Source organism: Juglans regia, chromosome 7 (genome assembly GCF_001411555.2).
Source record: "Juglans regia cultivar Chandler chromosome 7, Walnut 2.0, whole genome shotgun sequence".
In the NCBI taxonomy this organism is placed as follows: Eukaryota; Viridiplantae; Streptophyta; class Magnoliopsida; order Fagales; family Juglandaceae; genus Juglans; species Juglans regia.
In genome coordinates this window covers 18,587,618-18,611,004 of record NC_049907.1, presented here as the reverse complement: position 1 = coordinate 18,611,004, position 23,387 = coordinate 18,587,618, and the positions used below count along the sequence as shown (strand labels likewise).

Below are 23,387 nucleotides of genomic sequence, written 5' to 3'. Positions count from 1 at the left end.
GGTCACAAATTGGTCATTTATTCACTTGATCTTAACTATTCATTCATTTTGTTTGAAGTTATATCTTTGGCAAACAATAAATTTAATGTCTTAACTATTTTATTATTACTTTTCCTTTTAGATTGTTCTTGGACAGTTATAGCTATGGAAGTTATTGCCGCCGTAATAAAAAGTAAGCACCCGGAAGAAGATTTATAAGATCTTTCTTTCCATGAGTTTATTGATTGCTACAAAAAAGAAAAGAGTGAGAAGAATTTGAGTGGATCCAAAACAATGGAATTAGAAAGGAAAAGGATTATCCTTTCAAGGTGTATAAATTTCCTTGCAAATCTAAATCGGAAGAGGAGTGTATGGAAAGAATTATTGGTTGATAAAAAAAAGTTTGTGGGTTGTGTGGACCGAGTTGGGGAATTGGCAGATATAGAAAAGTGACACAAAAGTCAATACTCTAATCTATCAGAGAATAAAAAGAACATAATTTATAGAACTCCATGTCCAATAGTAGTTTGAATGCACGACAATATTGCAACATTTGTAATTGTTAGTTAGTTTGTATGTATATATATCCTCAATTAATTCTGTTTGGAAGACATTAATGACAAGCTTGCATTTCTACTCTTGTGAGCTTGAGTAACAGTTCAGGTATGCTGATGGGTTCATGTATAATAAATGATGGAATTGAAAGTTAAAAAAAAAAAAAAAACATTTTGAGATAGAACGATATTTTGATTGAAATTAAGAGCGCTTTATATTGAGAATATTTCCATTTTCCTGAAAATTTAGGTGTGCAAGTGTAGGCGTGTGTATGCAAGAATTTAATTATGTGCAACATTTTCTAGACCGGAGACATTCTTGGTTTTTCACTATATGTAAGTGAGTTTGTTGCATGCTTTCCCATGGCCTTACTCTAAAATCTTGATTAATTTCATTCACTCCTTGATTGAATATTAATGTCGTATTTCTGTCAGACATCGACAACACTTTTGTCTTTTCTCTTGTTAAGGAGAAAAAACATCGATTTCATGTATTAATAATACATCATGACCACCTTAATCGCAAAATGTAAAAACAAAAACAAAAACTTAAATATAGCAGCCATCCATAGTAAAATTTAAAACAATTTTCGAAACAAAATTTTAAGTTGAGTTGTAAAATTTAAAGAAAAGTAGTTTAAAACTGCTTCTAATGAATAATATATTTTCAAATTTATTTTCTATTTTACTATAGTATTCAGCTATAAGTGACGTGAATTATACACAAATGTAAAAATATTTTTTGTTTTCTATTTTCCTGTACTTTGCCTCTCCTTATACTTTTTTCTAACAAATTATTAAATAATATAACATTTAAAAGAAAAAATAAATAAATTGATATATGATATATGATATATTAAAAAAATTAATATATAAAATAAAAAAAAATAGATTTTAATGATTTATTTTAAAAGATAGAATATTAATTATTGAGAGCGTAAGTTTGAATGTTCAAGTGAGTTGAGTTGAGTTGAGATGATAAAATATTGTTAGAATATTATTTTTTAATATTATTATGATTTTAAAATTTGAAAAAGTTGAATTGTTTATTATATTTTGTATGAAAATTTAAAAAAATTGTAATGATAAGTTGACATAAGTTGAGAGTAGTTGATGATCCAAACGAAGCCATAATCTACAAGATAAATGCTAAATCTCTCGAAGATGTCTTCAGAATATGTCTCAAAAAAAATTTTTTTTTCCTTAACTTTTTAATGATGTTATGAATTTTTTATTTTTTTTTATAGATGTTTATAATGATTGAAATAATATATGAAATAAAAAAAATAAAAAAGTAATTTTAGCTATTCGGTAGACTTTCGGGCTACATCTGCTCATATTAAAATAATAATGATGTTGGTGATGGGACAAGTCGATCGTCCTTGGATGTGCTAGTCTTCAATGTTGCTAGCTAGCTGGCGGAGAGTATTGATAGTAGGGTGATGCTACAGCCCCCGCTGGAGACTCTCGCTGGGGTGTAATGTTATTTTATATGTGTTTTATTTAAGTAATTTTTTATATAAATTTTTTATTATTTTAAAATATTTTAAAAAAATAAAATAAATTTAAAACATCATTTAAAAAATATTTTCTTAATTAGAAAGTAAAAAAATATATATTAAAAAATACTTTTTTAATAAGTAAAATAATAAATTATAAAAAATATTTTTAAAAAAATAAAATAAATTTAGAACATCATTAAAAATACTTCCTTAATTAGAAAGTAAAAAAAATTCATTAAAATATATTTTCTTAATCACGAAGTAAAATTAAAAAAATAATAAAAAAATATTTTTTTATAATTTTTTATTTTACTTCGTGATTAAGAAAGTATTTTTTAATAATATTTTAAATTTTTTTATTTTTTAAAAATATTTAAAATTATTAAAAAAATCTATATAAAAAATAATTTAAAAAAAAATATAAAAAATACACTAATCTTCAGCAGAAGTTCCAAGCAGAAGCTTCCAGCGGGAGATATAACATTTCCCTTGATGGTACTTGGCGGGACCCATATAAAAAAAAGATGTTACAGTCCGGGGTAGGACAGATGACAGGCTTTTCCTTTGTTTTTATGAGAAGAAGAACAAAGAGTCTGATAAAGTTGAAAATGTTAAAACATTGTCAAATTAAAATTTGAAAAAATTAAATTAAAATTAAAAAAAAAGTAAATTATTTATTATATTTTATATAAAAATTTAATAAAATTATAATAATCAAACGAAATAAGATGTATTTTGTATATATCTATATTTTGCTAATAATAATTTAACTACTAAACAGCTTCTTGGAGTTCTCTTATTTTTGTGAAGAGTATAACGAAAATCAGTTATTGGGGTCTCTCTCAAAATTGTGAATAACATGTATAAGTAAAGGGAAAGAAGCAATCTGCAGGGGTAGTGGGTAGCGGACCGAACACCCCATAGGGACCGGACCAGACCGGTAAAAGTAAAGGGAAAGAAGCAATCTGCAGGGGTAGTGGGTAGCGGACCGAACACCCCATAGGGACCGGACCGGACCGGTAAAAGTAAAGGGAAAGAAGCAATCTGCAGGGGTAGTGGGTAGCGGACCGAACACCCCATAGGGACCGGACCGGACCCGTTACCGGTCCGGTCGGTCTGGCCCTTTTTTTTTTTTTAAATCAATTAATAAAAAAAATTATTTAAAATACTAAATTAAATTAAGTGACTTATTAATATGAATTATGTAACAAACTCAATAAAAAAATATTTTATATGGTTAATGATAATAAATTACATTATTAATTTATATAATTATTATATAATTAACTAATTGATATTATATATTAGTTAATTCATAGAATATTAATAAGTGTTAATAACATATTTAAAATTTTATATTGTTAATAGTGATAGGTTAGATGAAGATATATATAAAATATTGTTAATTTATAAAATATTAACAAGTATTAATAACATATTTAAAATTTTATATTATTAATTGTATAATTATTATATAAATAATATATATAATATTTTTTTTATTTTTATTTTTTATTCGGTCGGTCCGGTCCGGCCCGACCCGGGTTTGAAGCCAGGTTCCGGTCCGGTCCGGCTCGGCCCGGGTTTGAAGCCGGGTTCCGGGCCGGGTATACCCGAAAATCCGGTCCGGAATCCTGATGAACAGTCTTACTTGGCGGGACCCATATTTTGAACAAAAAACGATGTTAGAGTATGACTATATATATCACATTATTGTAAATGCATACATTATAGGATGACAACTTTGTTGTGTTTGTTATACATGTGAGAGATTGTTGTGCATGTGACTCAGACTTTATCACCAAGTCATAGATTTAACCATTGATTCAGGGTAGGTTTGGAGGGTGAGATGAGAATTTTGTGTTTTGTTTTAAAGTTTAAAATATTAAGTTTTAATATTATTATTGTTTTGAGATTTGAAAAATGTGTATTGGGATTTTAAAAAATTGAATTGTTTATTATATTTTGTATGAGGATTTGAAAAATGTATAATGATGAGATGAGATGAGATGAGAATTTTGTGTTTTATTTGATGTCCCAAACCTGCCGGCTTAACCACTAAATCATAGACTTAACTAGGCTCCGATTGGATACTTACATGGTTTCATCTCATTTTATCTCATATCATTGTTATAAATTTTTTAAATTTTTACACAAAATATAATAAACAATTCAACTTTTTCAAATTTCAAAACACTAATAATATTAAAAAATAATATTTTAACAATATTTTGTTCAACTTTCATTTAAAACATCTCATCTCACTATCTAAATGGACCCTTAACTCTTAGACTTAAAGCCTAATTTGGGTATTTAGAATACTTCACTATTATTTATTATTTTATTATTATTATTATTTGCTTACTTTTCACTACTATTCAATATTTTATCATTACATTTTCATTATTTTATTACTATTATTCATAGAATATCTGAAAATATCTCATTATCCAAATACAACCTTAATCACTAAGCCATAGAAGGATGCCTACCATGGAGTTGTCTATAAAAGGATCGATATTTTGATGAGCATTTGAATAATACCAAAAATTGAAGTGAATGATTATTAAACTCTTGAAGAACCAACTATATATTGCAATCTCTCATTTTTCTTCGCTTTTGTAATCTTTTTAGACTTTCTTTAATTTTACAACACACATAACTATTGTCTCCATAATAATATCAAATATGATCTACATGCATGGGAATTGGCACCTATGAGACTTAGGCTACGTTTGGGTAGTAAAGTTTTCTAAACACTTTCCAAGTATTTTCGTACTTATGAAAATATTTTACATACCAAACAACTTAAAATACTCTTAATGGAATCCATAAGCCCACTTCAATCTCTACTCATAACTATTCACAAATATTTTATAATATTTATCACTATTATTTATCACTATTATATATAAATAAAAAATAAAATCAATATAATATTTATCCCTATTAAATATAAATAAAAAATAATTTCACTATAATATTTATCACTGTTATATATATATAAAATAAAATCACTAAAATATTTATCACTATTAAATATAAATAAAAAATAAAATCAGTATAATATTTATCACAATTATATATAAATAAAAAATAAAATCACTATAATATTTATCCCTATTAAATATAAATACAAAATATAATCACTATAATATTTATCACTATTAAAATATAAATGAAAAATAAAATCACTATAATATTTATCACTATTACATATAAATAAAAAATAAAATCACTATTATATATAAATAAAATCATTATTAAAAAAAATTAATCATTGACTACTCAAAAGTCAACAACTCAACATATTTTATACATCTAAATAATTCAAAATACACTCAATAGGACCCACAAACTCACTTCAATCTCTACTTATAACTATTCATAAATATTCTCAACACTTCTCAAATATTTTCACTACCTAAACGTAGCCTTAAATGTCTCATATGGATATACCCATATATATATATATATATATATATATATATATATATCATATATGATATTTCTAAATTTCAATCTGATTTATTAAATACAAAATTTTTGGTGAGAATTGATTGCATGAGTGTCAAATTTGTTTTAGAAAAAGATGTTAAAAATATTGCATCAAAATATATTTTTGCACAATGACAAGCTATTTTAAGTGTTTTTAATTTTGATATTGAATACATTAAATGCATACAAAATTTCATTCCTGATTTTTTTACTCGTGAATTCTTGCAGACACCCAACCATGACCAGCAAGAAGAAAGGATCCGGTCAGTGGGTATTCAGGTAGTGGTCTGGACAAAAGTGGCCTGTCATTGGTCTTTCTTTTATCTGACAGTGATCATTCTTCGTCTGTTATTCCTCCAAATCCGGAGTTGCCGAAGATACATATATATGGAGCCTTTTCCGAACCACGAGTAATCTTCTTTCCTTAATTAGATCTTAGTTTTCTGCTTAAAGCAAGTTGGGCGGCTTTCTCGGTTTGCGAAGGATCAATATATGATTAAGAATTAATTAACATCAGTGAGTTATCTACTAATTTTATTATTAGAACTGATCATGCATGGCTGTAAAACTCGTCCTTGGAGGTTGTCAACTAATTATCTAAGAGCACTGGTTTTGTAAAATTCATTTTTATGTAAAATTTAGAGAAAAGTAGTTTAACACGGCCACCAACAGATCATATATTTTTAAATCTATTTTCTATTTTATTATAGTGTTCAGTTACATGAACCATACACAAATATAAAAATATTTTATTTTTTTTTTCTTTTTATATATTTTGTCTCTCTTTGTACTTTTTTCCAACAAAATATTAAATAATATAACATTTAAAAAAATAATAATATATGATATATTATAAAAATTAATATATAAAATAAAAATAAAAAATTTTAGTTATATATTTTAAAATATAGAATACATAAATTAGACGGTACTACTTTATCGCTTGAGTAGCACCATTAGTTTACATCACTAGTCATTTTTTATTTTATTTATTTATTTATTTCATATTTATTTAATATATTTAAATATTTTTAAAAATAAAAAATTATAAAAAATATATTTAAAATCACTTTTTTAATTAATAAATAATATAATAATAAATAAAATAAAATAAAATAAAATCTCAGCGATATACTGTAGTGGTTACTATAGAGGCATAAAAGCTTTTCTCCGTAAATGAGGCGTGCCACGTATAGTCCCCGTTGGGGGCTTGCGTGCACACGAAATGGATATTTATGCCATTTTCTCTATAATTTTGGTCAAATGTCCAAAATAACCTCCACTTTATCTTCCTCCATCAAGCAATGCGATATAACTCTGCACTTTCATTCTTATCTCTCTTCCCAAAACACGGGCCCAGACACGTCAAAGCAAAGTGGTCTTGCGTTTGAGTGTTTGAAAATATATTTCTACCGTTTGAGTTCTTCTGCATCTCCTCCACCACTGTCAGCATGTAGAGTCTCATTTGAAGCATTTGAGTGCACTGAAAATAGATCTCTTTCTCCAAGAACATATGCTTAAAAACAGACAACTTAGATGGATCCAGTTGAATTTCTTTCCAAAATTTTAGTCTCCAACGAGAAAAACTTTGATTGCTCATCTGTAAAAGTGCTCTGAAAATAGATCTCGTCCTCCAAAAATAGATGCTTAAAAACAGACCACTTCAAAAATGGATCTAGTTGAATTTCTTTCTGAAATTTTAGTCTCCAACGAGAAAAATTTTGATTGCTCGTCTGTAAAAGAATCATTCCAATCTTTCGGTAATATTCATGCGATTCTTCCTTTGAGACATTAGGATGAAGAGGGGTGCGATTTGACTCGAGAGAAGAAGGAACTTGACCAATTAGAACAGTAATCAAGTTAAACGACAGGTTTTTACTTCTATGCATTTTTTACTTTAATGAAATGAAGCGTTTCACTTCGTGCGCACGCAGGCCTCTAACTGGGACTGCATCTAGAATTTTTCTTAATAGTAATAATGATGAATGATGATAGTGATGGGACAAGTCGATTGTCCTTGGATGCGCTAATCTTCAATGTTATTGCTAGCTAGTTGGCAGAGAATATTGATAGTAAGTAATTGGCGGGACTCACATTTTGAAAAAAAAAGATGTTACAGACCGGTGTAGGACAGATGGCAGGTTTTTTTTTTTTTTTTAAATGAAAAGAAGAAAGGGTCGAAAATGTTAAAACACTGTCAAGCATTGTCTCACTTTAGAGCATTTTCATTGGATTAGCTAAAAGTTAAATCCAATGAGAATTTAGCTATTAGGTGGATAAATTGCTCACATTGAATTAACTATATTCCAAATATTTGGAATATAGCTACAGTAATATCCAAACTAATTTCCAAATTTGGAACACACTATTCATTCATCAAATCCTTTTTATATTATTTCTTTCTCTTTCCTTTTAATATTAATTATTTCTCTCTCCATTTTAAATGACAATTGAAAAAATATAATTAGAATACAATTACAAATTAATATATAATATTATAAATAGTAAAATATGATAAAATAAAATAAATTCATAATTAAAAAAATTTAAAAATTTTCAAAATTATTAATTACTCATTACTATATAATGAATAAATGGATAATTCAATTTAGAGATTTGATGTGAATAGTCAAAATTAAATTCATCTTATATTATTTTATTGTCATATAATGAAAAAATGGCTATTCCAATGTGGAGATTTATATAAATGGAATAGCTAAAAGTTAAATTCATCTTACATTCATCAAAAATATACTTTAATTTAGCTATTCCAATGAGAGTGCTCTTAAGGGAACTAAAAATATATCAATTATTGGGTATTACTAATTCAATCACTTTTAAGAAATATTATGTGATGTTAAAATGAAATGAAATGAAATTATTTTAGATAAAAATTAAATTGAATAAAATATTATTTTTTAATATTATTATTATTTTTAAAATTTAAAAAAATAAATTATTTATTATATTTTATGTAAAAATTTGATAAAATTATAATGATGATATGAGATGAGATGCATTTTATATATCTTTACATTTTGCTAATAATAATTTAACTACTAAAAACGCTTATCGGAGTTCTCTTATTTTTGTGAAGAATATAACGAAAATCAGTTATAAAAAAGCAATCTACGGGGGTAGTGGGGGCGATCTACTTCTAATCATTAAGCAAGCAAATTTACGTTAGTTGAAAAATAAGATCTCAAATTATAAAAATCTGTAATTTTCAAATGGTTTGGTATTTATTTTTTATGGTGCCAAAGGGGAACCATTTGAGAACTTGGAGATAAAAGTATTACGCAAAAGTCTAAAATCAAACGGTATATGAATTTTAGATCCTTACTTTCTTTTATGAAAATGATTAAGCATGTACTTTTGCGGGTCTACACAGATACCTCTAAATGAACAATTCCCACAAATTGTTCATGTGAGAGATTCGTGTGAAAGTACCTCTGCACCTATTCATGTTAATATGTTATATTTATTAGAGTTAAATGTAAAATCTGACATCAGTATCTGAATTTGAATCTATTCTTATAGTAAATAATCATTTTTATCATAAATACTTATTTTTCTTGTAATATTGATGTTCATCATTGTATAACCTCATTGTTAACATGAATTTTCCGTGTTAAATGCATTTGATCATGACGTCTTAGTCTACGTATTTATTAAAAAATATCTCATAAAAATAAATATCACATATTGACTTTGATTCAACGTTATATGTTAAATTTATTTTATAATAAAAAAGTTCTACAATTCTATATATAACAAACACATCAATTTCAAAAAGTAGAGTTCTGGGAGAACTCTTTTTTAAACTAAACATTTTTATTAGGATAATGCTAGTGGAACTTTTTAAACAACTGTTTGATTATTTTAATTTATTTCTTTATTTAATGGTGAAGAAAATAACTATTAGTAAAGTTGTATTTTTTTAATTTTTTTAATAATTAAAGATATTAAAAAATATTACATAGAAAATATAAAAAAAGGAGAAATTTTAAATACAGTACGGCGTCCCGCTAGTAGCACCTTTCCTGGTAGAGAACTGCTATGGGTCCCGAATTCGGGATCCAAAAAGTGTTCTGAACATTGGTTTTTTTTCATCTTTTTTTTTATTTTTTTTCATGTATTTTTTTAATCATCATAAATATTTTTTAAAAAAATAAAAAATTTATAATATCATTAAAAAATATTTTTTTAATCATTCGGTAAAAAAAAAAAGAAGTCCCATTCGGGACATTTTTTGGGTCCCGAATTCATTTCTCTTCCTGGTATACTTGTTGTCAAACCACAGACAGCTCAAGGCCTAGGTAGCTTAGGCAACTGCCTAAGCCCCGTTGGTAAAAGGTTTCAAAATTGTGAAAACACAGATAAAAAGAAAAAATGATGGACCGAGAAATGCAGTGACAAGTAATATTAGTTATAAGTTTTAAATAGATAAATTATTAAACAATAAAATATATATTTTTTTAAATTGGTCTATTTTTTTACAAAAAAAATTGTACAGAACTTATATATTTAAAGTTTCTACATATCATTTCTCTAATATTATAGTTGTAAGCTCCCTACTTGACATATGGCTTTAGATTTATCAGCTTAACTAAGTTGTAACGCCTTGGTCCCACAGGGATCGAAGAGTTACTCTCTATAACTTAAAACTCACAATTCATCAATATATTTATAGACTCCAAAATCTCTTAATAAAATCTGCCACTTCTCAGCAATCTTCTATGAGTAATCCACTATGCTTAGATAATCATCTCACCGATGCTCCATAATCCTGATCCTTAGCTGGACTATTCAAAATTATCTGAAAAATATATAGAAATAAAAGGTGAGTTATCAACAACTCAGTAAGCAGATGACATATACTAGTGTGTAAACATGAGCATTTTCACAATATTCAGAATGCAAAAACAAAACATTTCAGTATCAATATGCAAATATAAAAAAGATACATATTATCAGAAAATCAAAGCGACTTTTCAAACATTTCATATTCAGAAACCAACTTTTCATATTCAAAGACTCATTTGGCACAACATGACTGAACATCTTCATCTTATCATAACATATCAGAACAAAGATCATGTTTAACCACCACAGTAGGGTTGCGCATCCTGCGGAAAGCCAAGTAGAACATAAATCACCAAGAATATCAAAGCGATTGCACTCAGAACAGAAAACTACTATTATATCCCGTGACGGACCAGCGGTCACTATTATATCTTGTGATAGGGCTAGAGGTCAATATTTTATCCTGTGACAGGGTTAGAGGTCACTATTCTATTCCGTGACAGGGCCAGAGATCACTATTGTATCCCGTGACAGGACCAGAGGTCACTATTGTATCCCGTGATAGGACCAGAGATCACTATTATATCTCGTGACAATGTCACATATTAGAGCAAAACAGAATTAGAATCACTATATCAGAACCAGAATCAAAGTCAGAAAAAAATCAGAAAATCATGCCTAAGGTTTTTCAGGTGCCACATCATATCAAAGTAGAGTACTGAAATTTGGATCATTTCACATTTTCCAAAACGGATTCAGAATATCTTCACTTCACATGCAAAAATTATCAATTTTCATATTCGCTCATATTTTTCTGAGCTCAATAACAGAATGTCAAAAAATAAGCTCATGTTTACACCAGTCATGACAGAAAATACTTTATTTTTAAACAGAATCTCATGAATAATGCATAACAAATAATTGAGGTAGTTCAAATTTCTTTTCATAACCAAATATGTATATTTTCCAAAAAAGTTAACTTCAGCTTATTTTATTTTAATGCAAAGTCTAGCATATGAAGCCTACTTACCTGGACTTAGCTTTTTCGGAATTTCCTTCAAAATGTCGAACAATAATTAATTGTCACCTATAAAAAAAATCACGTAATTCTCATAAATTTTCAATTAATCTTATATTTCGATATTTAATCCTAAGCTTCTAAAATAACCTATTTAATTCCTCAAAATCTAAAATTCTCATAATTTCTAAAATATCCTCATTTTCCCAAAACCATCAATATCCACTTAATCAAATTTGTACTGAAGAAGAAAATTTATCTAATAAGTATTATGATAATTATAGAACTCGATAAAAATTAATATTCAAAATATCTAAAATACCAACAATATTTTATAAAAAAAAAGAATACATTGGTTACTAAAATTTTCATAAAGTAAGTCATGAAAAATTCATCTCTTAAGAAAAATAGGTTTACTTCCTTTAACTAACAATATTATCAAAATACAATATAATATTTATTGAAACTTAAAGCAAAATCCCATTTAAATATAAACCCAAAAAAAAATCTTCTCACTCGAAAACATTAGGTTAAGCTATCCTCCATAAATATATATATATATTAGGTTAAAACTAGTAAGTACCCAAGTTAAAACTTTACTTATATACATACATACATACATACATATATATATATATATATATATATATAAATACCCTTATGAAGAAAACTAACGATGAACATACACATGAAATAATAGAAATGCAGCGGCGACAGGGAACCACCGAGAAGGTAATGTGCGACGGGGTTGGTTGGAGGGACTGTGGTGGCACGACTGAGGAGCAGAAGTGCGGCAGAGATGCCGTCGAGTTGGGCTGAGTATGAGAGACATAAAGAGAGAGAGCAACCGAGAGGGAGTGAGAGAGTGCTGAGAGAGAATGAGCGAGTGATAAGCAAAAGAGAAACTGATGGGGGAACGGAGAGAGAGTGATCACGGCATGAGGAAGAAGATAATACCGAGAAGAAGAGAGGCCTGTACGGTGGCGACGCTTGGTGGCGACGGACGAGAAATAACACTAAGTTGTTGATGCTCTGTTTTCGGGAGCTAAAACAGAGTATGCCGTGTGTTCCTTCTTCAACAGCTAAACCCATAGTGGTGAGGATATTTGGAGTGGGGTGTGGCCCAATTTAAGTTCGTGGGCAGGGCAACGGCGTCACGGAGAATTAACCCATGTTGCACTACGGGCTTGGCCAGTGATTGGGTGTTGCACGGCTGCGCTGAGGAGAAGGTCTCACGGTGAGGAAAAGAAGTGGTTATGGTGAGACTTTGGGCCCTGGGTGATGGTCGTTTACGGTGGAAGTGGGTTGGTGTTTGTGTAGGAAGGAGTTGCTAGCGGCGGCAATGAACGTAATGAAGGCGTTCTCTATGCATGGCTATTGTGTGCTTATAAATATGATGCGAAAACCCTAGCGATAAGAGAGATGTGTGTGCGGATGAAAGGCTGAGTCGTGTGTGTGCATGCATGCTATGGACGAGAGGAAGACCTAGGGAAAAAAGAAAATAGACGGAAAGAATAAAATGTGCGGGAGTTAACTTGTGAAAAAAAAATAGATTAAAAAAATAGAATAAACTAAAATAAAATAAATAAATAAGAATAAAAATAAAAAATTGAGCTTGATTTGGTCCGAGTGTTACATAAGTTGTTTTTCACACTTCAGATATCTTTCAATCTTTCTTACGCTTAGATTCTTTGGTTTCCATTTTCTTCTTGAAATATTTTAATTTTCTATTTACATAATATTATTGATTTTATTTGGCTATTCTTTTGAATTTAGTCTCCTCTTAGATTCTCAAGATCTTAAGCTCTTTAGTGTATTTGAGTTTCGATAGCGTCATAATTGTAAGTAGTTAGGACTATTGTTAACTTTAAATAAATTTTAAATGTTTACATATTTAATAAAAATATTTAATTATTATTATTATATTAAAGATAAAAGGGGCCTCATGATCTTAATTTTAACTTATGCCTTGTTTTATTCCGAGCCGCCCGTGCCAGACTTTGCTTTCACAATATATTCGCAAATCACAAATATAATGATACATAGAAACGAAAATGATTTACACAATATTTTTCACAAAATTTTATATAACTATATTTTAAATGAGAAGTATTTTTATAAAATATTTTATAAAAATAATATTATTTTATAAAAATACTTTCATTTTATAATATTATTGTGCTATATAATGTCTTGTGTGTATATCAATATAAATGGCAGCGATATGAGAAAATTTCAGAGATCAAAGCTACTTCAATCATTCCAGCTGATAGGTATATAGATGGCGTATTTGACTCACGTTCACAGTTGCGGCATGCACAATGCTCATCATGATGATGATCACTAGTCTAGTCCACCTCCTAATAACTCAACGTTTCCTTCGGTATATATAATAGTTATCTGATACTGGAAAGTGGAAACTCTTATCTCGAGCCTTTTATCAGAGAGCAGTAGAAGAATCTGCAGCAGGCGATTTACCCGGATCAAATTATTAAGCAAGTAAGTTCATTTCCTTTCGCTTATTAAAACAACACTAATTAAGACAGCAAGTCCATTTTAATTAACCTTTCTTCTTTTCTGCTTTCCTTTGTGATTATTTTCCTTCTAACATACTGAAACATTTGGCCAGTTTTTTCTGTTCTGCAAAGCCGAATGAAAGAAAAAAAAAAAAATAGATAAATAATAATTCCCACCTAATTATCTAGCTGTTTTTCCACTAGCCAAGGAATTGTCTAGTATTTCCAGTAAGTTCAGGTGATTTTTCCGTTTCTAAAGCAGGAATAAATATAAAAAATAATTCCCACCATGAAAAATGGAACCTAAGCCGCGCGCAATACTAGAAATATCACTCAGCCAATTGTATTGTCTAGGCAAAATAAATGGAAAAGAAGCACCTTGATTATATTTATATTAGTGGAAAGGTTTGTCTTAGATGCATGTCATTTTTGTAATGGGAGCTTTTATAAAATTAGTGAAATTTGTATGCAAATACTTGAAACGGATCTTGTACCATGTCTCTAGAATATAAACGGATCTTCTACATTTTTATCGTAAACTTGTTAATATTAGTGAGAATTTGTATGCTTTGTATTAGGATCAGAGAGTTGCACACAAAATCATGGGTAGAGATGCTCTCTCCACTCGTATTGAGGCTATTGACAAAAAGCTAGCTGGGACTCCAACTAATGCTGAAGAGAGTTCTATATTTAAAGTGCACGAGCTGTTACTCAAGGTAAATGAGAAGGCATACAAACCCATGCTGCTTGCGATCGGTCCTTACAACGAACATGTCAAGGTTGGGCATGGGTTTATGGAAGAGCATAAACTGAGGTATCTGAAGCAAATGCTTCAAAGGAGAGATGAATGTAGTGTGAAAGATTACTTCAGTGCCTTAAGTGATTTGGAAGAAGGAGCCCGGAATTGCTATGCCGAAGGCATTAGCCTGAAAAAAGAAGAGTTTGTAGAAATGATGCTACTTGATGGGTGTTTCATCATTGAGTTTTTCCGAAAGTGTCAGATGCCGCATCTAAGGGATAAGCATGATCCAATCTTCCAAATGTGCTGGATGCTTGCCGTTATAGCTCGTGATCTTATATTATTTGAAAATCAACTTCCATACTTTGTTCTTACCAAATTGTTCGAGATGAGTGCGAGGGACCAGACACAACTTCCTAGCCCATCCATATATGATTCGAGTGTCCAGACCATTCGACTTAGTGATTTTGCCATTGATTTTCTCATTGACTCATTATCAACATTTCAAGATTGGGATTTCATTGGTACTTATTCAACCGAAAAGATTAAGCATCTACTTTGTCAGATGGATATAGCTATTACTCCTCCACTCGCAAATATGGTACATGAGCATCTAAAGGTTGGAGCCAAATTCAAGAAGGCAGATTTTAAGCATCTACTTGATTTGATGCATACAATTATCAGGCTTTCAATACTTGAAATGGAACTACATTATGCCACAGAAAGTCAAGAGGTTGGAGTCAAATTCAAGAAGGGAGAGATATTTAAGTATTTGTTTGGCCTGATACATGGAGTTGTTAGTGCTTTACTTGCAAAATTGGAAAATATGAAGAAGGGCGATAAGAAAAAGTCAATATTTTATGCCAAAGAGCGACCAGATGATCTGGAGAGGATTAAAGACTGGAAGTCAATACCATATGGAAATGAGCTTCATGACGCTGGAGTCAAATTTGAGATGGCAAAGAAATTTGAGGATAAATGTCACGAGTGCTTGGGGGCTAGGTCTTGAAGAGGAAGGAAGGGAATAAGGGCTGCTGTTGAAGGAGAAGCATCTCAGAACACGGGAGAAGGGAAGGAGGCTTCGACTTGAGGGTAGCGGTTATAACAACTTTTTGAATAAAAGAGGGAAGTAGTTACTTAAGTGAAACGGTGCACTTTGGATTAATTGTGTAGTGTCGTTTAATTTGCATGATTGTGTGTTTTGAGCCTCGAGTAAAACGGTGAGTTTTGCCTTAAGGGTTGTAGTGTGCGTTTTACGTGTCAGTCATGGTCGTTTAAGGCCATCTTCATGCTCTGTGGGTATAAAACCAGAGCAGATCAGTTGTAATTGGGCATTGATTGTTCATTGGAATTTAATACAATTTGGAGGTTGGGAATTCCTCGAAAATTCCCTGTCAAGATTCACGAATGGAATCTTGCATTTGATCATAATTTCGTGTACCAGAGGCTCATTCTTTTGTTGAGGAATCTGTGTATTGGAAGGAATTGATAGCTGTAGTGTTCTTGCGAAGGAGATACATTACAAGTGGTATCAGTAGTAGTCGATCCTTGCAGTAGCAGCTTAATGGCGGAAGGGACGCGCGCAACACTGAAAGTTCTATTTGAGGAATCTCAAAGGCAGCAGGGAATGATGCAGCAGCAGCTCGAACAGAATCAACAAGCAATTTCTGGAATCACTGAAAGGTTAGAACAAGTTTCAGATCTGTTGAAATCTGTAGTTGATTCTGTAAATGTTATGTCTCGTAGAGATAGAGAAGTGTCTAATGATACTAGGAATCATGAGGAGCGAGGAGTTTTTCAGAGAAATATTAGGTTGGACTTTCCACACTTTAGTGGCAGTGATCCAGCAGGGTGGACCTTTAAGGCCAATCAATACTTTGATTGTTTTCAAGTACCTTTTCATCAGAAATTAATGGTGGCTTCGCACCATATGGAAGGTGAGGCATTGGTGTGGTACCAAAGTGCCTTTGAATCAGGTCAGTTTAATTCATGGGAGACCTTAGTGGTAGCAATGCAAGGAAGGTTCGGACCTTCAGCGTTTGATGATCCAATGGAGGCCTTAACCAGATTAAGACAAACTACTTCTGTTAGTTTGTATACATCACAATTTGAGGCCTTGTCCAATAGGCTCAAAGGCTTGTCTGACAGACATAAGATGAGCTGCTTTATTAATGGACTCAAGGATGACATTCGAATACCTGTCAAGATGTTTAATCCACTGAACCTTGGAGCTGCATTCAGCCTGGCTAAGCTGCAAGAGGAACATGTGCTATCCTCAAGAAAGCCTTGGAGACAAAATAGCCATTTTGCTGAGAAATGGTCTCTTAATAGTGTGGGAATGACTGATCTCGCCAATAATGCTCCAAAGAATGTGTTTCCTATGAGAAAGGTGAATTCATCTCATATGGATGAAAAGAGGAAAAAAGGCCTATGTTTCCACTGTGAGGAAAAGTGGAATCCTAATCATGTATGTAAAAATCCGAGGGTTTATTTCTTGCATGGGGAACCTAGTGATATGCAAGAGGTAAGTGATCATGAGGATGAAGTGGTGCCTCAATCTCTACAGAGCTCTAAAGAACTGGTTCTAAAGGGGGTGGAGGAACTTGAAGTCTCGATTCATGCCATTTCTGGTTGCATCAACAGTAATGCCATGAAGCTCCTGGGTTCCATAGGCTCATTTTCTATTGAGATCCTTGTAGACTCAGGAAGTACTCACAACTTCCTAGACCCTTTGGTGGTAGAAGCAGCTAAGTTGCGGGTAAGGGAAGATGGAGCCCTTCAGGTGAAAGTAGCTGATGGTACTAGCATAGTCAGCCAAGGCAAATGTGAGGAAATGATTAAGGTCCAAGGAACTAAGTTTCTAGTTCCTTTCCATGTTCTGACTCTTGGAGGCTGTGACATTGTTTTAGGGGTTCAATGGCTTAAAACATTGGGTCCTATTCAATGGGATTTTACAAATATGTCTATGCAGTTTGAGATTGCTGGTCAGAAACTGTTTTTGCAGGGGTTGTTGTCTGAACAGGTTCAGGTTGATGCTGGGATTCGCATGCTTAAATCTTCCTTCATTGGTTAGCAAGGTTGGCTTCTGCAACTTGTAGCAGTTCAGCCCAAGTTGGAGCCAACACAGACTCTACCAGCAGTTGAAGAGATAGTAAACCAGTTTCAGTCTGTTTTTGAGGAACCAGTTGGGTTGCCTCCTCCTCGAGCCTTTGACCATCGAATTATCTTGAAGGAAGGAACTCCTCCAATTTCTGTGAGACCTTACAGGTACCCCCATTACCAAAAAACAGAAATAGAAAAAATTGTTAAAGATTTGTTGTTAAATGGGGTGATTCGACCAAGCCAAAGTCCATTTTCTTCACCTGTTCTCTTGGTAAAGAAAGCTGATGGCACATGGAGAATGTGCATGGACTATAGAGCTCTCAATCAAGAAACTGTTAAGGACAAGTTTCCAATCCCTGTCATAGATGAGCTCTTGGATGAGTTGTATGGGGCAAGGTATTTTTCTAAACTTGATTTAAGATCAGGTTATCACCAAATACGAGTAAGGGAAGATGACATTCCTAAGACAGCCTTTAGAACTCATGAAGGCCATTATGAGTTCTTAGTAATGCCCTTTGGGCTTACTAATGCACCAGCCACCTTTCAAGGTTTAATGAACCATATCTTTAAACCTTTCCTTCGAAAATTTGTCTTGGTTTTCTTTGATGATATCTTGGTTTACAGCCAAGATTTATTTTAGCATTTAGAACATTTGAAAACAGTGTTATCTGTTTTACAGCAGCAGACTTTATTTGCCAAGAAGTCTAAGTGTAAGTTTGGGGTTATGGAAGTTGACTACTTAGGCCATATAATTTCTGCAGAAGGTGTAAGAGCAGACCCTACCAAAATTTCAGCCATGCTAGAGTGGCCTGTTCCTAAAACAGTGAAGGCCTTGCGAGGGTTTTTGGGCTTAACTGGTTATTATAGGAAATTTATCAAAGGTTATGGTTCAATAGCTGCCCCATTGACCATGTTATTGAAGAAGAATTCCTTTGTATGGTGTCAAGAGGCCGAGAAGGCTTTTTTGCAACTTAAGCATGCTGTAGCTCACCCTCCAGTCTTGAAGCTGCCAGATTTCTCTCAAGCATTTCTCATTGAATGTGATGCTTCTGGAGTGGGGTTGGGAGCTGTGTTGATGCAAAACAACCAGCCCATAGCCTATTTTAGTAAGGCTCTCAAGGGTAAAGCTCTCCTCTTATCAACCTATGAAAAAGAGCTTCTAGCCCTTGTAAGTGTAGTTGGGAAATGGAGGCCTTACTTGCTTGGTCAGCCTTTTAAGATTAAAACTGACCAGCAAGCTTTGAAGCACTTGTTGGAGCAGAAGGTAGCCACAGAAGCACAACACAAATGGATCTCTAAGCTCATGGGATACGATTTTCAAATTGAGTACAAAAGAGGTAAAGATAACAAGGTAGCTGATGCACTTTCGAGAAAGATGGAAGAGGATTCTGCTGTTTTAGCACTCATTTCATTCCCTACTCCTGTTTGGATTACTGAACTGAAGCACAGTTACTCAAAATCACCCCACATTCTTCAGACCATTACGGCTCTAGAGAAAGGGGAACAAGTTCCAAAAGCATTCTCCTTGCAACAAGGTCTTTTACTCAGAAAAGGCAGACTGATGATTGTTCCTGGTTCATCATTCCAGAAGAAGGTATTGCAATACATCCATTACAGCCCAGTGGCAGGCCATGTGGGCTACCATAAAACCTTGCACAGAGCTAGAATGGATTTTTTTTGGCCTGGCATGAGGAGGGATATCAGGAAATTAGTTAAGGAGTGTCAAGTTTGTCAAGTTAACAAGTCAGAAAATGTGCTGCCAGCAGGTTTACTTCAACCCTTGCCCATTCCTCAGAACCCTTGGCTTGATATTGCCATGGATTTTATTGAGGGCCTCCCAAGTTCTAATGGAAGCACTGTTATTCTAACAGTGGTGGATAGATTGACCAAGTTTGGTCATTTCTTTTCCTTAGCTCATCCATACACTGCAGCTAAGGTGGCAGAGATATTTTTTTCTGGAGTTTTCAAGCTTCATGGGTTACCTAAAACAATTGTCTCCGATCGTGATGTGGTGTTCACAAGTTTGTTTTGGCATGAACTCTTCAAGATGCAGGGCACAACCTTGACTATGAGCTCAGCTTACCATCCTCAATCTGATGGTCAAGCTGAAGCTTTGAACAAGGCTGTTGAAGCTTACTTAAGGGCTTATAGTGCTTCTAAGCCCAAGAGTTGGACTACTTGGCTTCCTATGGCTGAATGGCATTACAATACCTCGGTGCATACCTCTACAGGAATTTCTCCATTTCAAGCCTTGTATGGAATGCCTCCACCAAGATTACTGTCTTATGTAGCTGGTACCACTACCAATGAAGCAGTAGATCAACACTTGAGAAATCGTGAGCAAGTCTTATCCTTGTTGAAAGAGAACTTAAGCAAAGCTCAGAATAGAATGAAGATCTATGCTGACAAGGGGAGATCCGAGAGATCTTTTGTGGAGGGTGATTGGGTGTTTCTCAAACTTCAACCTTATAGACAAAAATCAGTAGCCATGAGACATAACATGAAGCTTGCTCCTCGATATTATGGTCCCTTTCAAGTCATTCAGAAAATTGGGACAGTTGCTTACAAGTTGAGTCTGCCTCCTACATCCAAAATTCATCCCGTTTTCCATGTTTCTTGCCTTAAAAAGAAACTAGGGGATCAAATTACCCCTTTACCAACCTTGCCTCCAATTGATGGAGAAGGGGCTGTCCAACCTGAGCCTGAACAGATTCTGGCACGGCGTATGAAGAAGTTAGCAGGTCGTGCTGTCACTGAAGTCTTGATCAAATGGGTGGGAGCTGCTGTGGAGGATAATTCTTGGGAACTGCTATACAAGTTAAGGTCTGTCTATCCTCACTTGATAGGCACTGTCTTGTGACGGTCATGGGTGCCTTGGGGGCAAGGCCTTGAAGAGGAGGAGATTGTCACGAGTGCTTGGGGGCTAGGTCTTGAAGAGGAAGGAAGGGAATAAGGGCTGCTGTTGAAGGAGAAGCATCTCAGAACACGGGAGAAGGGAAGGAGGCTTCGACTTGAGGGTAGCGGTTATAACGACTTTTTGAATAAAAGAGGGAAGTAGTTACTTAAGTGAAACGGTGCACTTTGGATTAATTGTGTAGTGTCGTTTAATTTGCATGATTGTGTGTTTTGAGCCTTGAGTAAAACGGTGAGTTTTGCCTTAAGGGTTGTAGTGTGCGTTTTACGTGTCAGTCATGGTCGTTTAAGGCCATCTTCATGCTCTGTGGGTATAAAACCAGAGCAGATCAGTTGTAATTGGGCATTGATTGTTCATTGGAATTTAATACAATTTGGAGGTTGGGAATTCCTCGAAAATTCCCTGTCAAGATTCACGAATGGAATCTTGCATTTGATCATAATTTCGTGTACCGGAGACTCATTCTTTTGTTGAGGAATCTGTGTATTGGAAGGAATTGATAGCTGTAGTGTTCTTGCGAAGGAGATACATTACAATAAATTTAAGGAGAACGAAAGTTGGAAGTCAATAAATGATGGCATTGCATTTCAAGAGGCTGGAATTGAACTCAAGAAGGCAAAGAAATTTCAAGACTCTCAAAAAAGGCCGAATGAAGATGGCAAGTCCAAACTTTGTGGAATCAAATTCGAGATGATAAAGAAATTTATTCGCCTACCTTTTCTGAATCAGATTGAAAAGTGGAACTCAATTCCTCAAGGCACAAAGTTTAAAGAGGCCGAAATCGAATTCAAGAAGGCAAAAAAATATACGGATACAAAAAATATGATAAGGCCAAGACCTAATGCAACAGAGCTTAAAGAGGGTGGAGTCAAATTCATGAAGGCAAAGCAACGTACCACCTTTACCAAGTTTAGCAATGGGGTCTTGGAAATTTCGCCTTTGAGAATAGATGACCTAACTGAAACTTTTTTGCGAAATCTAGTTGCATTTGAGCAATATAGTCCATACAATGATTCGAGGTACGTCAGCAACTATGTGTGCTTCATGGATGATCTCATTGACTCTCCAAAGGATGTTGAAATACTCCGTCGGAAAGGAATCATTGAAAATTGGTTGGGTGATGATGAAGTTGCTTCCACCATGGTTAACAAGCTTGGTTACCATGTCGAATTTTCACCCAGCAACTCCCTTTATGCTAAAACTTCCATCGATATGAACAAGCACTGCGCCAAACACTGGAATGAATGGATGGCAAATTTGAGGCACAATTATTTCAATAGTCCTTGGGCTTTACTTTCAGTTTTGGCGGCTATTTTATTGCTCGGACTTGCAATTACACAAACCGTGTTTTCTATTATTAATTAGGTTTTCATGTAGTGTCTTAATCTTATTGTTCTCTTAGTTAATGTAATATAATGTTGAGTTTAATAATATTTTAGAAATTAAATGAGTTATATGGTTCCTCACCAAATCTTTTGTTTGAGCTACAAATCATCTTTTATTGAATAATAATGTGGAGGACACATCTACCTCGCATGCTTGATTTTTCATATTGCATGAGAATTAGCACTAGTCTAAACAGACCAGCCCCAGGGATAGTCATTGAAGTAGAACTTCGGGTCAACCCTAAACATTGAAAACCAATAGTTTAATGTATAATGATAAAGTTTCTTTGAAATAGCTAGCTAGCTTGTAGAATTTTCCTATACATGAATATCCACATGTATAGTGATAAAGTTTCTTGTTTCGTATTTCTAGTATTAGATGGAACTGTATATAGAGCACTTTATAAAAGAATATTGGATTTTGGAGAACCCAGAGATGCCAAGATCTCATATCAACTGTTGTAGAATTTTTTTTTTTTTTTGAGAAATGGTATGGATATATTCATCATCAAGAAGGGGCCAAATGGCCGATACATGCAGGAATGTCTTCTAGATCTATGAGTACAACATCAGAATGTAGTGTGTGTTTAGCTAGTAATTGAGCTATCTCGTTGGATGCTCGGTGAACATGTTGTACAGACCAAAATTCAAAATGATTTAGAAGAATTCTTGAGTCCGAGGAGACGAGTCCAGCTGGAGTCCAATTCTCCTTTGTTCTCGTGATCTCGTGCATCACCTGCAGGTCGTGCCCTCAAGGATGATCTTTCGAAGGCCAATATTAGGCGCTAGGAGAATCGCCTGTTGAGCTGCGTATGATGATGCAAGATGAGGTTCTGAAAAATTGGAACTCTGCATCCTCATTGTAGCTATGAAATTGCCTTTATTATCTCTGATAGCCACTCCTATTCCACTAGTGCAATTTCGATGTTGGAAGCTAGTGCACCAATTAACCTTGTAGCAATCGTGAGGAGTAACCACCCATTGGGAGACTGGGAACCAAACCAAAGGAGGAGTAGGCGAAGTGCAGTGTTGTAGGATTTCCAGCTGGTCTTCTGTTTAGACTGAAGAGATAGGGTCATGGGGTTGGTGAAGTTCTTGTTAAGAATAAAGTCATTTCTACGCTTCCAAATTTTCCAAACCACAACTAAAATTCCACCAGAGAGGCCTCCTCCATTTCTGCTAGCATGGTAAATATTGATAGAATCAAATCCCACCAAATTATCAATCTCTTGATCTTAGGAAATTTATTTTTAATTGTAATTATTTATGAAATTTTTCATTCAATTGTAATTATTTCCTTTTTAATAGTTATCATAGAAAGACTAGGTCTGTATCTATATATTTTAGACGTCCTTACACTGTAATTTAGACTTT

The 23,387-nt window shown here is 33.0% G+C and overlaps 1 protein-coding gene across 1 annotated transcript; it reads left to right on the top strand.

Moving 5' to 3' along the window:
• Window positions 1-16,176: 16,176 nt before the first annotated feature.
• Window positions 16,177-21,993, top strand: LOC108986052. The gene is made up of 4 exons (XM_035691439.1): window positions 16,177-17,640; window positions 17,686-18,156; window positions 18,394-20,537; window positions 21,132-21,993. The coding sequence occupies exons 1-4, from the start codon at window positions 16,177-16,179 to the stop codon at window positions 21,991-21,993; spliced, it is 4,941 nt and encodes a 1,646-aa protein (XP_035547332.1).
• Window positions 21,994-23,387: the final 1,394 nt, after the last annotated feature.